Source organism: Ovis aries, chromosome 4 (assembly GCF_016772045.2).
Source record: "Ovis aries strain OAR_USU_Benz2616 breed Rambouillet chromosome 4, ARS-UI_Ramb_v3.0, whole genome shotgun sequence".
Taxonomy (NCBI): Eukaryota; Metazoa; Chordata; class Mammalia; order Artiodactyla; family Bovidae; genus Ovis; species Ovis aries.
This window is the reverse complement of record NC_056057.1, coordinates 28206374-28223627: the sequence shown is the minus strand read 5'-3', so window position 1 is coordinate 28223627 and position 17254 is coordinate 28206374. Positions and strand designations below refer to the sequence as shown.

The 17254-nt window shown below is 36.3% G+C and overlaps 1 protein-coding gene across 25 annotated transcripts in view; it reads right to left on the bottom strand.

Moving 5' to 3' along the window:
* The window catches only part of HDAC9 (histone deacetylase 9), a 1063328-nt gene that overhangs the window by 419759 nt on the left and 626315 nt on the right, over positions 1-17254 (bottom strand). For 16 of the 25 annotated variants that reach the window (XM_042248291.2, XM_060414369.1, XM_042248293.2 and 13 more), the window contains 1 exon segment: positions 3444-3575. The exons of the other annotated variants lie outside the window; for them this stretch is intronic. In XM_042248291.2, the coding sequence (XP_042104225.1) occupies positions 3444-3575 (132 nt within the window). 25 annotated transcript variants of the gene reach the window in all.

Sequence of the window (17254 nt, the reverse complement as noted above, 5' to 3'; positions counted from 1 at the left end):
ATATGTGCCTCTTTCTTGTTTATTTTTCTTTTAAGAAAGAAAATGAACATTAAAAAAATCCGTCAGGAATTTGTTTCCCCTGTCTTTCTTGTATGACTACACACTGATTTCTCATTAAAGTCCCATTCTGCATCCTGTCTTTAAAAAAAAAGAAAAAGAAAACTATTTTAAAATGTCTTGTCAATTTAAAAGTATATTATTTATATTATTTTATGTGATATTCATACAGAAGTGTTGCCTTATGTATTGAATAGAAATCACTATGGCAGACGCTAGAATGTCAGACGATAGACTCTACCACAGGATTCTATAAGATCACGCTGGACATGGTCTGGGAGAAGAGGTAGCAACTGATTTTCTGGGAACACTGAAAAAAATCTCTAAGTAGAAGTAATGTCACAACTGGGGCTTGAAGATGAGAAACTCATGAAAAGGTGGCAGTGGAGAAGGGGAGAGCGGAGACATTATAGGCACAGGAATGTGCCAGGACCTAGAATTTTAAAATAGCATGGCTTTGTAGGGGGAAGAGCCAGAAGGCCCTTGAATCTGAAAAAGGGAATGATGACATGTGGCTCTCATGTTAACTACTGGGAGGAGACAGGTGGCATGGGTTTGGAAAAAAGCAAACAGTTGAACCTATGAAACAGGGAAGAGAGAGGATAGAGGTGAGACATGAACAGCAGCGGCAATTCAACTGCTATGATGCTATGGTGGTCTCTGACTGGACAGCAAAAATAATTAGTATTAAGATACAAACAGAGCTCATCCTAATCACATGAACGCTGACACAGAAAGAAGATGTAGAGGTGCAGAAAACTGTGTGTCAAGTAGCTCAAATTCTCCAAAAACATTTAGATTAACTGCAACATAAAGTTAAAATATCAATTAAAACATACTAGTTTTACATACAGTTAAAAATATCAACCAAAGCATCCATAAGTCTCATCTCACTGATCAGAAATAAGTGTCTAGTCTCTTCAAATACAAGTTTTTTTTCCTCAGTTGAAAAGGAGAGTTATTATCTCACAAAATGAGAGAAAATTATGATATTTCATAAGTAAAGAACCTGAGTAGAACTCTAGCAAATCATAACCCCTATAAATGAGAGTTAATTATTACTCAATTAAGTACTGAGCTAAATTCCACTGAAATTTGGTAAGAAAGAAAACGTGACCATGTGGGGAAAAGTTATAATCATGAAAAAGATTAATAGGAAAATAGAAAAGGACATTGCAATATGACCCAGCAACCCCACTGCTGGGCATACACACCGAGGAAACCAGAATGGAAAGAGACACATGTACCCCAATGTTCATCACAGCACTGTTTATAATAGCCAGGACATGGAAACAACCTAGATGTCCATCAGCAGAGGAATGGATAAGAAAGCTGTGGTACATATACACAATGGAGTATTACTCAGCCATTAAAAAGAATACATTTGAATCAATTCTAATGAGATGGATGAAACTGGAGCCGATTATACAGAGTGAAGTAAGCCAGAAAGAAAAACACCAATACAGTATACTAACACATATATATGGAATTTAGAAAGATGGCAATGATGACCCTGTATGCAAGACAGCAAAAAAGACACAGATGTGTATAGCAGACTTTTGGACTCAGAGGGAGAGGGAGAGGGTAGGATGATTTGGGAGAATGGCATTGAAACATGTATACTATCATGTAAGAATCGAATCACCAGTCTATGTCCGATGCAGGATACAGCATGCTTGGGGCTGGTGCGTGGGGATGACCCAGAGGGATGTTGTGGGGAGGGAGGTGGGAGGGGGGTTCATGTTTGGGATCTCATGTACACCCCTGGTGGATTCATGTCAATGTATGGCAAAACCAATACAGTATTATAAAGTAAAATAAAGTAAAAATAAAAAGTTTTAAATAAATAAATAAATAAAACCTTAATAAGATTTTAAAGAAACAAAAAAAGAAATATACATATGTTTCTATTTTCTTTAAGTTTTTCTGTTATGAGAGAACCTACTATCTCCCATCAGAAAAATGACCTATAGGTCATTACATTAGACAATTGATACGTTCATTATTCTTTACTTTCATTAATACAGATTCACTCTACAGATTCATCCCCACCCCCATCAAGGACTTCTATTATGAAAACTTACTTAAGATTTTCACTTAATGAAATACAAATAGGTTTATTGGGGGAAAAAGTCTGTAACTCTAAATTCATTATTGAATTGGTCTAAACTAGTGATTATATTTGATCCTGGAAAATAAACTCTAGTAAAATAATTATTTATTTAATACTTATTATCCCTTAAGAAAAAAAAATTCACAATACTTTTCCTCAGATAAACATATTAATCTGTCAGGACTGAATAGGAGACTAAACATTTTTTTTCTCCCTAGTGATCTGTCAAAATACTGCCTCATCAGTAGTCTACACTTTTCTACCTCTGCCGCCACAATCTTCATATTGTCTCCCTAAACTAGACACTATCATGACGAAAGTAGAGAAAGAAAAGAAACAATTTTTAAAAAAAACTTTCTAAGAATAAGATTCGATCCTAGAGAAATAATGCCAACTGACTACTGTGATAGAAGCACAATTTTCCTTGGGAAAGGACAGACATGGCTCTAGATTTCCATTTCTGTATTGATGCAACCAAAGGAAATGGTCACATACAATGCATAGCTCTAAGTAGTTACTCAATAAACAATAGCTGGTTTTGTTATTTTGGCTAGCCTTTTTGCTTCTTCTATCCCTATGTCTTCTCAGACCAGGTACAAATGGGACTAGAGGGCTTTGTAAGACATCAGGCTGAATTTCCTATCCTGTTCACCCCACTACTAACCAGGCAGCTAAAATACTAAGAACTCTTCCATTTCAGACTAGTGAAAATGACAGTTTCTTTCCCTTCATAAAAGGCAATATATCCCCCTCCTGCCACAAGTCCCAGTTCACTAGTAAACACATAATGTCATTTATGAGTTCTGTAAATTTGTTGAAAAGTCAAAGTTTTGCTGTTTCACATAGTTTAATTTTCCCAGATGTATTCTGTACATTAATGTCTGAGTATGGGGGAAGCATTCTTCTTGAACCTCCCTCTGCTCATTTCTGATCAAATTTCATTAAAAGTTATATTCTCCGGCTTGGCATTCCCAAAATGGACTGCTTGTTTCTGAAAAGATTAAGGTGAGCTCTGGCATTCCCTAGTTATGCCTATTGACATATAGTTCTGTTTTTCATTCATTTCCTGTTTAACACAGCTGGTGAATGCATGGCAAGGTTCACTGAACTACTTGTGAGTTTTCAATATAACTTCCTTTCAAGAAATGTTTCTCTTCAAAATAAATTTTAATATACAGCAGGTATATTTATTCTAAGCTAATTTTGTTTCATTCCTACTGGCAGCAGTTTTTTTTTTTTTCCTCCAGTGTGTATCTACCCAGTCCTCAATTACCTGTCACCTCAAACATTCGCTTCTTGAATGAAGTGACAACATTTCCATCCTTCCGCCTGAGTAAGGGGCTGCTTCTCCTCTCTGCCACTTTCTGTTTTAACCTGGACCGCACCTTCAAGTTGGGCTCAGAGGCTGGGAATTGAGACAAAGAAAATAGATAAAAATTAAAAAATGGAGAGCCAATTGCTCCTGTGTAATAATACTACTAATAATAAAGGCTCACCCTTGGTCCCTTCTCATGTCAAATTAAAACCCAAGCATGTAAATAAGGCATTATTATAAATTAATTAAACAGACAAATGTCATAATTATTTTTATGAAACGTGAAATATTATGCTACATCTCTAAATGTAAAGTGAAAAGAGTAAAAAATACGCTTTCTACCTATTTTATCTAGTAGAATTGGGATTGTTAACAGGAAGTTAAATGACTGAGAGTGTTTGGGTCAGAATAAGATTTATTATACTTTACTGTCAGTTCTTTTAATTCTCTCAAGGGTGAAACTCAAGAACTACTAAAAACGGTACCCTAATGTGATTTTAGAGACTCTTGGCTGACTTCTGGTAATAGGAAGACACCTCTGCAGAAAATAATTTATGTCTAATTCTGACTCCTGAAATATTTCAATGTCAGTAGTTTCTAACCTGAAATCCTGGGAAAATACACTTGATATAATAACACCAACCAAGTAGAATCACTTGAGTAAAGCTTTGTATACAGTGAATACACAGTCAATTAGAAAGGAAGGGTGGCCAAATCTTATAGGTAAAGTTCTGAGTTAGGTTATATATTCCAAAATACAAAAGCATATTATTCATACATATGTGTTACTTTGGTTACACTATTCTAAAGAGTGATGCTCTATAATTTATCTTCATGCATTAAGTTTTGAAGTGACTATACTTTAGAAGAATGGAAACATTGGATTGATTCTGTCGTAGAAATCAATGATGATGGAGGCGGTGATGATGATGATAATTAGGAAAACAATGCTTCTGAAGACAACTAACATTTATATAGTGATCACTATGTTCCACTACTGTCCTGAAATCTTTGCCAATATTAACTTCTTTAACCACAGAAAATCTAATGGGACAGAGTCTACTTACACTTTGATTATATCAGTGAGGAAACCAAAACACGGAGATGTAAGTAACTTGCCCAAAGTCATCACAGTAAAAAGGGATGATGAAGCCAGCATCTGTACCCAGATAACCTAGCTCACATCTAATCTTCTAACACTGAAAATACTGCTCTTCAACCTTTCTTTATGTAGGAACAGCAGAACAAATATAAACTGCTTTTCCAAAGCATTACTAATCACATATATCAGATACAATGTTATCATGTAGCTAGAATTCTGGAGCAGATAAAATGATTTCTTTGAAGGAATTTTATAGTTCTGCCCAACTACAGAGGATATCAAAAGTAAAATTTACAATCTTCTATTACTCATTTATTTTTGATATAAAATACTTTAGTTTCCTCTTTGTTCTTCTCTCACTCACCTCTCTTTTTTTAGGTCTACCTTGGACTGAGAATCCTAGATTTTCTCGGAACTGGCTAGAGGAAATTAAAAAGTTAAATTGTGATGGGGGGTGGGGGTGGGTTTACAGCTGATTTTATGCCCCCAAACACTAAAAATGTAAAAAAAAAGGGGGGGACCTGGAAATATTGTAAAAGTAGAAAATGGGCAGGAGATAAGGGTAGAAATCAGGAATGAGTACAAGAAGCCCAGTGACTAGAGACTGCAAAGGTCTTACTTCCTGGGCCTTCCACTTTGAAGCAAAGAAGGGTAATAGTTTGGGGGAAGGATTAAAGTTCTTGCCAGACTTTCCAGGAGTGCAGATTTTCCTTAACCCACTTGATTTTAGCAGAGAAGACTGAATCTGAACTACTAGCATCCAACATACCTGCGAATAAAGGGGAAAAGATGGAACTATATACTATTTCACTTAGATCCCCACCCTCACCCCCCATACATGGGCTTCCCTGGTGGCTCAGATGGAAAAGAATCTGCCTGCAACACCGGAGACCCAGGTTTGATTCCTAGGTTGGGAAGATTCCCCTGGAGTAGGGAATGGCTACCCACTCCAGTATCCTTGCCTGGCATGGACAGAGGAGCTGGGTGGGCTACAGACCATGGGGTCGCAAAGAGTCAGACACGATTGAGTGACTAACATACACACACCCATCCCCATATATTTATTTTTAAATGCCTTTAAAAACACCAACTTTGTCTCTGACAAGTTGTAGGTTAATAAATATATTCCATTTCAAATTAAAAAAATGAATCCCTATATGCTAACTATTAATATATTGGCATCTGCTGTCGTCTTGCTTATAAGCCTAGGATAAAAAGCACAGATTTTTAGATCTTGATCTAGACATGACTTTATGATGAATTCTAATGGATTCAGATGTTACAGACTGGCTCTCCAGAGGGAGTAAACCAATTGATCCATCACTTGAAAGATGCAGTAGAAAAGGCACCATGTTTCAGCAGGAATATGTGGAATTGGTACCACACATCCCACCCATGAGATTTTCAGTGCAATTTTATTGTTTTCTGAGTCTGGCTCTACATTTGTGAATTCAAATATGAAACTCTTAACATCTTCCTTATTTCACAGAACTTTGGCCACAGGACTAGATAACTAAGAATAACTATGAAGATCTGGGTGAATGCAAAAGGGAAGAAAAAGGTTTGGGCTCAATTCAGTAGCTCAGTCGTGTCCAATTCTTTGCGACCGACCCCATGGACTGCAGCACGTCAGGCTGCCCTGTCCATCACCAACTCCCAGAGCTTGCTCAAACTCATGTCCATCGAGTCGATGATGCCATCCAATCATCTCATCCTCTGTCGTCCCCTTCTCCTCCTGCTTTCAATCTTTCCCAGTATCAGGGTCTTTTCCAATGAGTCAGTTCTTCACATCAGGTAGCCAAAGTACTAGAGTTTCAGCTTTAGCATTAGTCCTTTCAATGAATATTCAAGACTGATTTCCTTTAGGATGGACTGGTTGGATCTCCTTGCAGTCCAAGAGACTCTCAAAAGTCTTTTCCAACACCACAGTTCAAAAGCATCAATTCTTTGGCGCTCAGCTTTCTTTATAGTCCAATTCTCACATCCATACATGACCACTGGAAAACCATAGCCTTGACTAGATGGACCTTTGTTGGCAAAGTAGTGCCTCTGCTTTTTAATATGCCATCTAGGTAGGTCATAGCTTTTCTTCCAAGGAGCAAGCATCTTTTAATCTCATGGCTGCAGTCACCATCTGCAGTGATTTTGGTTTAGGTAATTTTTATTATTGCTGCTACTGCCAGGTTATGCTAGGAATGACAGAGCTGGGACTGAGCCCCAAATCCCCTGATACCCAGTCTAGTCCTCCTTCTCCTCACACATTGCACTAGCCAGGGCAGAATATCTGCAGTAAAGATGAAAATGTGACAACAGCTTGGAAAATCATCATATGCCACTTAAACATTCTACAGGAAACCTAGAACTCCATAAGCTTTTCAGAAAATGACTTCACAGGTCAGCAGAAAGCTTTTGTTCTTACATATCTATTTGAGAATGAGCTGGATATTCATCTTTTAAGTAGCTTTCTATAGTCAACATTAAAAAAAAAGTGGACATCAGAGTAGGTATGAGAATGGGATTTTGTTTTCACATCTATCATCTACTATCAGTCTGCTCATTCATGAAAGTCGGCTATGAAGATACCGTTGTAGTTTATGGAGTGAAATAGATGTGCTTTCAGTGCCTGTTTATGCATTCAGTATTTGGCTTTGGATGAATTACTTCATATCTTTAAATCTCAGTTTCTCATGTTAAAATGGAGATAGTTTGTTTTTCCTGTTTTTTCCTCCATATGTCCCAATAGACTGCATTTTCCTTCTTCCTCTGAGATCACAAGACCAAATCCTGGGGTTGCATCACCCCATTCCTTTGCTGGTTGGGTCTTGTTTGGACTCAGCCTATTTATTGGTAAGACTGGCCAGTGATCGAAGAATTAAGGAGTTCGAGGTCAGGTATCCTATGCTTTCTCTGCTATAGTGCTGCATTGTGAGGTATAGCTTTGTCTCTTCCTGATTTCATCTCCCTCTTGAAGGCTCCGTTCGATGGTTCCAGCTTTCCCAGCACTCTAGCAACCTTATTTCTTCTCTGTGCTTCTTCAGCACTAGGAGTGGGAATGGTTTCCTGCTGTAGCTATTTTCTGGATGCCTCAACATTCCCAAGCTGTTGTAAGCAGTCCCTTCATAAAAGCCTATGACCCACATTATGTGGGTTCTGTTACTTGCCAAAGCTCTGATTAACACAGTTGTACATATTTTGCAAAGTTATCATGCAGTCAAACAAAATAATATCTAGTAGAAGATAAACCAGTGGTTCTCAGTTGGCAAAGATTTTTGACACCAGGGACATCTGGGAACGTCTGGAGATACTCTGATTGTCAGTATGGGGAGTTGCTACTGGAATGTAGTGGGTAGAGCCCAGGGATGTTGCTAAACATCCCACTATGCACAGGACAGCCCCACAACAAAGAATTATCTGGACCCAAATGGTATGGCCAAGTGTGAAAACTCTGGGGTAAGTAATCAGGAAATGGAAGATGTTACTAATTGTTCTACACAGAGAGAAATAAAGGGGATAATGATATCTTGGGAATTCTCAAAGAGGATGTAGGAGAGTATCAGAAGAAAAAAAAGATTATCAGAAACCAGGGAGTGCTACAGGTAGCTTAAAATAGTAAATATTTCAATATATTTTAAATTTAGAATTTTATTTTAAAACATTCAAATCAAAGCTAGTCAACTTCCATTGGCTATGAAAAAATCACAACGTTTCTAAGTAAAAGGCTAAGTCTATTGGTTTCAGCAAAAACTTTCGCCTGTATTTCATTTCTGATTTTGAGTCACCAGAAGTATTAGTATCTTGGTGGTGAAGGCCAAGGTTGGAATGATAAATAACCATCATTTAGTCCTCATAATGCTTTATAAACTCACTCCTAACATTTCAGAAGCCCACACATCGAACTCAGCATGACATATACCCAGGCAGTAGAATTAATAACCTATTGCGCTGACTCAGTTTGCAGTTAAGAGTTAATTCCATTTTCAATGCTCTGGTCTCCCCAAAGACTGAAGATTTCTATTCCAGTGACTTACTAATGGGATGAAAATCCTCAAGAGCCCAGAAAGAGATCACTAACTGGGGAGACATTTTGCTTGTATTTGAATGTAATTCATGCCTAGTTGCACTAATTGCCTTTCTATTTTTACCCCACACCCATCACTCTCTACATCTCAATCAATCACAAAAACAGAAGGCAAACTTTTAGTGTGTGTGCCCACTGAATGTATTTGTTTGCTGAGATGAAAACACTGCATGAAAAGTTGATTATCATTATTTAAATGAAAAAAATATTAAAGATGAGAGAACTAAAACTTTTTTCTCTTTTTGCTTAAAAAACAAGTGAACAAAGGAAACAGAAAACATGTGAAAAATGCCTCACGAGTTAAATGTATTTGAAATCTTTTCTTCTCATACGAATCTCCCTAGTTCAAAATGAACTTGGGTGTCAAACAGTGTGAAAATAAACAATGAGAAGAGCAGTAAAGTTAGGTAGCAGACTCAAAGGTTAAAAAATTAAGATTCTAAAGCACAGTAAGTCATAAGGTCCAGACTTGTCATTTCACCAAGAGATTGATGTGTGGAGTGCATATGTGAGTGTGGGAGTGTCACTCTGCATATGTATAAATATACAAACACAGAAGCTATCTTTTGTAGAGGCAAACAGGTCTCTGGCACAGACAGACGGTAGACTCAGATTTCAGTGCTAACTATTTCATGTACTAACACCCGGCAATTCTGGGTGAGTTTTGGGATTTCCATGAGCTATTTTGTCATCTATTGGAGATGATATATATAGATACACTAGGGTGGAAGATTAAAGGGGTTGAATGAAGTTCCTAGTTCAACTGACTGGCCATCACAAAAAAGTTGGTCAATAGATAGATGTTGAATAAATGAATGTATAATTATGTCCATATATAAAAGACGAAGAATGAATAAAATTAAAAGGTAAGCAGCTTAGCATGCACGCACAAAGACAGAAGGCTACAAGTGGTTTATTCCTTTTGCCTAGGGCAGTATTATCTATAATAACAACAAAAGTAACAGTGGTCCTTTTCTGATCTTTCACTCAGTATATTTAAAATACTTTATGTTTACTGATTGACTTTTCACATTTTCCTCACTTCTTTTATTTCCTTGTTTATAATTTCTACTCAATTGACTGTGTGTCTTAAATATACTACCATTTACTAAGAATGATTACCTACTTTGTGCATCTTGTCTTTGTTCATTTTTAATCCTAATTTGTGAATATTCTTTACACCAACAGTTTAGACAAAAATTCAATAACCATATATCATGGTATAAAGAAGTTCTTAATTCTCATAAAAGAGGTGATCATAGGAGAAAAGACTTTTCATTGAGTAATGGATAATGATATTATTAATTAAAATTACTAATGATTTATCAAGATTAAGTACTAGATTAAGAAATGCATCTTTATGTTAATGAATATTGGGGATATTCAACTATTTCACCTGCACCTTTAGCACCACAATCATAAGTGACATTTGGGGCTCCATTGTGAGTGTCACATCCCTCCTCTGACACTGTCTATTCTTCTTTGCAGGACTACATAGATATCTGTCGGTTTATCCACCTAGCCCCTCCTCTACCCAGATTTCACCTGCTATTTCCCACCCAGAGGCCTATCTTGGCATTTCTGTATTAATGCATTCTGTCACTTGGAACCAAGCAGGCATCATCTATCACTCATTCACTCTATTTGGAATATCCTTTCTGAAGATTAGCTTTCCTGGAATAGTTCCTGCCCAAGTCATTTCTCTATTTTATGCTAACACTGTAGCATGCCTAGCCACATGTGAACTGTTCAACCAAACAGTCGTTACAATTATGAACTGACACTTGGGACATGTGTAAATTCTCTAAAGTTGATCTAAAAATATAGGTTACTCTAATTTAAAAATTTTATAATTAGACCAAACCTATGGATTTTTAAAATTCAGAAGAAAAGAGTATATCTAACACAACTTATGCTTTTTGAGGGGCTTGGATAACATGAATATTTAATGTTATGAATCAGATTTTATGCATTTTGATATCAAGGAACAAAATTTCTAGTCTAACTCTTTTTAATTACAACCAGTTAATGATATGTATTTCATATGTAAAAGTTTTTTAAAAATTCATTTATTGGGAAATTTTAGCTTTTAATAGCTAGCTACATTTATGGCAATATATAACTGTAATTTCCTGGAAAAACTATAATAGTATTCAGAAATACTAATGTAGACATCCATCCATCCTCTTAGTGACAACATATCAATTATGACACTATTTGTTCAAAGAGAATTATTCTTTTTCAAAAAGCACACTGGTAAATATTAATCAATTTATAACATATTTATTTTATAATGACATTTACTGCTTTCTTCTAATTATGTGAATCATACATACATCTCAAAATTTCACACATGTTTGAAATTTTTGGAAATGGGATGCATTTTGGAAATGGGAAATGAGTATACCCTACTATAATGTTTCTTTTGTGTTGTATATATAAAAGTATTTGAAAATGAGATCCTGTTTCTTCACTTAATGCATTATGAGTTTTTCTCCAGTAATTATATAGTCTTTAAAATGATTATTCTGCTTTCATTTAAAATTTTATCATGAATCTTTTCCAATTATATATTCTTCTAAAAATACATTATAAGGATATGCCATGTATTACTTAGTCACCTATACATGTGAGTATGCACCATTTTATTTAAGCCTTTGATAACATTGGTCACTTAGGTGATCTACAATGTTTTACTTTCAAAGACAGAACAGTGGGACACATCGCTGTGAAGCCATGTGTATATTTCTGAGTATTTCCTCCCATCAATGGAAATATTCTTTGGTTCCTCACATATGAAAACAACAATGACAAGTTCTTACGATTAGGGGGGAAAAATCAATCACCATAAAGGGCAAGGAGTATTACAGAGACCCGGGAAGCAGGCCTCAGAGAAGTATGTGAGAACAATATGGAGGCTGAGCTTCCCTGGTGGCTCAGATGGTAAAGAATCTGCCCATGACGCAGGGGAACCAGGTTGGATCCCTGGGTCAGGAAGATCTCTTGCAGAAGAGAATGGCTCCCAACTCCAGTATTCCTGCCTGGAGAATTCCATGGACTGAGGAGGCTGGTGGGCTACAGTCCATGGGGTCGAAAAGAGTCAGACACAACTGAGAAACTAACACTTTCACTTTTCACTTTTTCTGGGAAACAGAAGCTCAGCCTAGAACAGAAGGGTTATTAGCTCTTGGTGGCATTTCCCTTAGCATCTATGAATGCTTCAACTCCTCAGAGCAGGCACCTCCAAAGCTGAAAGCCCATGACAGAGCCCTGGGCTTCCTCAATCCAAGAGCAGCACTTTGTGTTGAACCCTGTTTTCTTTTCCTCGCAGTGTTTTCTCCAGTGCCTGATGCTCAGCTGACTTAGGCAGCACCCTGAAAAACTCTACTGAGTGATGGAATACACAAACTGCTTACTCAATGCTGGGGTTTATTTTTGTGCTTAATACTAGGACAGAAGAACAAATAATTACTTCAAAAAATTTTATGACATTTAAAGCACAAATTACCATTTTTAACAGATAAAATATTTTAATCAAATACTGTGGTTCTGAATAGAAACAAATAATAATAAGTGATGAGATAATTCATCACTTTTATAGTTAAATTCAACATTCTGTTCAGTTGGTTTCATTGTTTATTGAGTTAAGAGTTATTAAATAATACTGAGAACCAAAGTTGTAAAGTTCTGTGAGGAGTGGGTACATATCTAGCTATGTTTCCATTGTTTATTCAGCACTTATACAGTGCCTACTACATAGGTCAAATTCATTAGTTATTTACTGAATGAATGAATCAATGAATGGGAAAAGCGGTGTGATGAAGTGCTGAGGCAACTTCTCAAAAGATAGACTAGAGAGATTTTTCCTCCTGGGCCTTCATGGCCTAGCAAGAACAAATAACACACTAAATGTGATCACTGCTACATGACAGGTATAAGAGGAGCCTTGGAGCTGGGAGGTAGAGATTCCTTTCCCTAGAGGGTAAGTCCTGGGACTGAGAGAGATTCTGACAGGTAGGGGTGGGAGGGAAGCTCAGTTCCAGGCAGAGGAAGCAACCCTGTCCAGGGGAAGATATTGGCAAATTCAAGGGATGGAGATTAAATACACTAGCCTGGTTGGGGGGGAGGGGAGGAGGAAGCAATACTAAATGAAGATAAGGCTTCAAAAATAAATGTCAAGCAAAATTTAGCTAAATTAGGCAATTATACCAATATAACTCAATATGCTAACAGAGGTTATTCAATCTGTGTCTTTACACTCCTTCTTATGTTGGCTTTCTTCTTGGCATGTAGACATGCTAAGATCTTTCCGATTCAAATAAAAATAAGCCCCCATGAGATACAGATATTATTAGCTACTCTCTGCATTTATACTTTAATTCACAGTAAAGTTTTTCCTTTTTTTTAAAGTAGCCTTACACTTGCCACCACCATTTTCTAACTTCAAGCCACTGCAATATGGCTCTAACTCTCATTGTTTCACTGAAACTACTGTACCACACATATCACTTGGGGCAGCAAATGCATTAATTAATTTTGTGTCTTTTCTCAGCACTGAACAACAACATAGACTCATGGTGTGTCTTTATAGCTATTGAATGAAAAAAAAAAGTTCTCATATATTCAAGCATAAAAGGAAACTTAGAGTAAAAGATTGAGTTTCAAATGTTGTTGAGAAGAGAACTAGCTGAACTTCAGCTTTTCTAATTTGTAAGAATTTCTTGATGTTGAACTTCATGGCAAGAGGCCTTATAGATCAGCTGTGGAATGCCAGAAGAATTTCATTTGTCTGGCAAACATCAAAAATACCATGTTTGGAATCGAGGAAATCCACATCACGTACAAAATACCTTTCTATGTTAATTCCCTTATATGCTTTATTTTTTTCAAATGTAAGATATTTTATTTACATAAAAGCAGAAATAAATTTTGAAAATCTGTATTCTGAAAATAAAGCAAAATTTTGAATTATCACTTCAATAAAACAAACTAGACTAGGGGCATGTTTCTAAAAGTCCTTGAGTTCTAAAATTTCATACTTAAAAATAAAATTCAAAAATTACTTATGCTATTAATCTTCTTTCAGTAATAAACTAATTAGTTTATGGGGAATACATGTAAGAATTAAAGATTTTAAAATTTAAAAATAAAAACTAAAAAATAAAAAATAAAAATAAATAAATAAATAAATAAATAAATAAAAATAAAAAAAAATAATTAGTTTAATTAGAAGCTTGTCACAACTAGAGGAAAGCTCACACAGCACAACCCCAAATAAATAAATAAATAAACAATAGAAGACCCAGCACTGCCCTAAATAAATAAACACATAATTAAAAAATAATACATCTAGTATAGGAGATAAATAAAACTATGAAGTATGCAGTGTAATTTTTCATGCATATTTCATGGTTTTATTTATCTCCTATAGATCTGCACTGGGGTGACCCTATATTTGATGGGGGCACATGGTAGAACAGCACATAATTCTTTCCAGAAAACCTGAGAGTCAGGATGGTATGGCTGGAAAACTAATACCAATCTTCTGATAACTACTTGAGTATCACCATAAATCTAAACTTTATTGTGCACATTTGCGCTATCAGCACGAACTTACCTTGTTTGTACTCATAAGAGTCTGGAGCTATTTTCCAGTCTTGACTGTGATAATAACTATGTGACTTGTGTCAAGTTTTATTATTATCCAATGTCTCTGTGCCTCAATTTTCCTGCTTGAAAATATAGACAATAATATCCATTCTTCTGACTTTAAAGAGTTCAAGAGTATTGATTAGAATAGTAAACAGAGTAAATCACCATCAAATTTTAGATGCTGTACAACCTACTTTATTCAAACATATTACTTTGAAATTTTCATCTCTGATGTTTATCTGAAAATTTTTAGCTCACTCCCATAAAACTGTAACATCATTCTCTAGCTTTTATTTCATTTGTTTACTTCATTTTCTTCTGTCTTGTCCAGTTATAACCATGTAAAAGCAATCACCCAAAAGACCTGTACTCTGAAAACTCTAAGACAGTAATGAAAGAAATTGGAGACAACACTAATGGAAAGATATATGATGTTCTTGCATCGGAAGAATCAATACTATGAAAATGACTATATTAACCAAAGCAATCTACAGACTCAACACAATTCCTACCCAAATTACTCATGGCATTTTTCACAGAACTAGAATAAGAAAATCTTAAAATTTGCACAGTGACACAAAAGACCCCCAACAGCCAAAGTAATTTTGAGAAAGAAAGCAGAGCTGGAGGAATCAGGCTCCCTAATTTCATGCTATACTACAAAGTTCCAGTCATGAAACTAGTATGGTACTAGAAAAAAAAAATAGAAATATAGATCAATGAAATAGGATAGAAAGTCCAGAAATAAAGTCACACACCTATGGTGAATTAATCTATGACAAACAAGGCAAGACTATACAATGGAGGAAAGACAATCGTTTCAAAAAATGGTGCTGGGAAAACTGGATGTGTAAATACATAAAAAATGAATTTAGAACACTGTTTAACATCATACACAAAAATAAACTCAAAATGGATTAAGACCTAAACGTAAGACTGATGCTGCTGCTGCTAAGTTGCTTCGGTTGTGTCTGACTCTGTGAGACCCCATTGACAACAGCCCACCAGGCTCCGCCGTCCCTGGGATTCTCCAGGCAAGAACACTGGAGTGGGCTGCCATTTCCTTCTCCAGTGCATTAAAGTGAAAAGTGAAAGCGAAGTCGCTCAGTCATGTCCAACTCTTCACGACCCCATGGACTGCAGCCTGCCAGGCTTCTCCATCCATGGGATTTTCCAGGCAAGAGTACTGGAGCGGGTTGCCATTGCCTTCTCTGAAACATAAGACTGGATATCATCAAATTCTTAGAGTAAAACACAAGCAGAACACTCTCTGAAAATAAATCACAACAGCATCTTTGTCAATCGGTCTCCCAGAGTAATAGAAATAAAAACAAAAATAAACCAAGGAGACCTAATTAAACGCAAAAGCTTTTGCATAGCTAAGGAAACCAAAAGTAAAACAAACAAACAAAAAAGACAACCCACAGAACAGGAGAAAATATTTGCAAATGATGCAACCAACAAGCAGCTCATGTAGCTCAATGTCATAAAAACAAACAGCCCAATCAAAAACTGGGCAGAAGACCTAAACAGACATTTCTCCAAAGAAGACATACAGATGGCTGACAGGCCTATGAAAAGATGCCCAACACTGCTAATTATTAGAGAAATGCAAATCAGAACTGCCAAGAGATAACACCTTATATCAGTCAAAATGGCCATCATCAGAAAATTTACAAACAATAAATGCTGGAGTTGTGTCAGGCAGAATAATGTTCCCAGGGCAAAGAAGTCTACGTCCTACTCCCCAGAACTTGTGACTGTCACATTACAAGGTAAAAAGATATTAAGGTTGCAAATGGATTTAAGATTGCTAATCAGCAGGTTTAAAGATGAGGAGATTATCCTGGATTATTCAGGTGGGCTAATATAATCACAAGGGTTCTTTGAAAATATGGAAAAGGCAGAAGTATCAGAGTGATACAGTGCAACAAAGACCAAAGACCAATTAGTCATTGATGGGTTTGAAGATGGAGAGGGGGCCAGAAGCCAGAGACCGTGGGCAACCTCCAGAAACTGGAAAAAGTAAGGAGACAGACTTGCTTCAAGTACTGCTGCTGCTACTGCTAAGTTGCTTCAGTCGTGTCCAACTCTGTGCGACCCCATAGACAGCAGCCCACCAGGCTCCTCTGTCCCTGGGATTCTCTAGGCAAGAACACTGGAGTGGGTTGCCATGTGCTTCTCCAATGCATGAAAGTGAAGTTGCTCAGTCGTGTCCAACTCTTAGCGACCCCATGGACTGCAGCCTATCAGGCTCCTCCACCCACGGGATTTTCCAGGCAAGAGTACTGGAGTGGGTCGCCATTGCCTTCTCCTGCTCCAAGTACAGTAAGACAATAAATATGTGTTGTTTTAAGTAACTAAGTTTGTGTGAATTTATTACAGGAGCCATAAGAAGTCAACAGAGCAGTCTAAAGGATCCCAAACCTGGCACTGCTTTGGAAGTCTGAATAGTCCGAAATACTGGTTCTGACTAGATCAGATTGCACTGTGCTATATATACATGTACATAGTTTGTTTGTTTTAGGTAAGAAAGTAGAATATTAAAGAAAACTATTAATGATACATGACCATCATTTAGCAGAAATACCAAGACAATAATTTGCTTAAAATTAATATTTAATACTATATCAGATATCATTTTTATACAAAGGTAAGATTTTAATTAGCATATTTACTTATTTGTAAAATAATCCAACAAAGAAAGTAAAAGACAAAAATGTAGCTTATTTCTTTAAAATTTTTCTGTTAATGTTCCGTAAGGGTGTAAGTTAAGGATCATTTATTTTAAACCCCAAATGCTGAGTACTTTGTACATTCTAAATAGCTTCAAACGAAGCTAAAACTCATTCAAGTGGGAACATTTTATTTTTTCAAAGCAGATTCCTTTTGAGATATTAAGTTATTAAGCCCAATAACAACTGTATAAAGCCTATT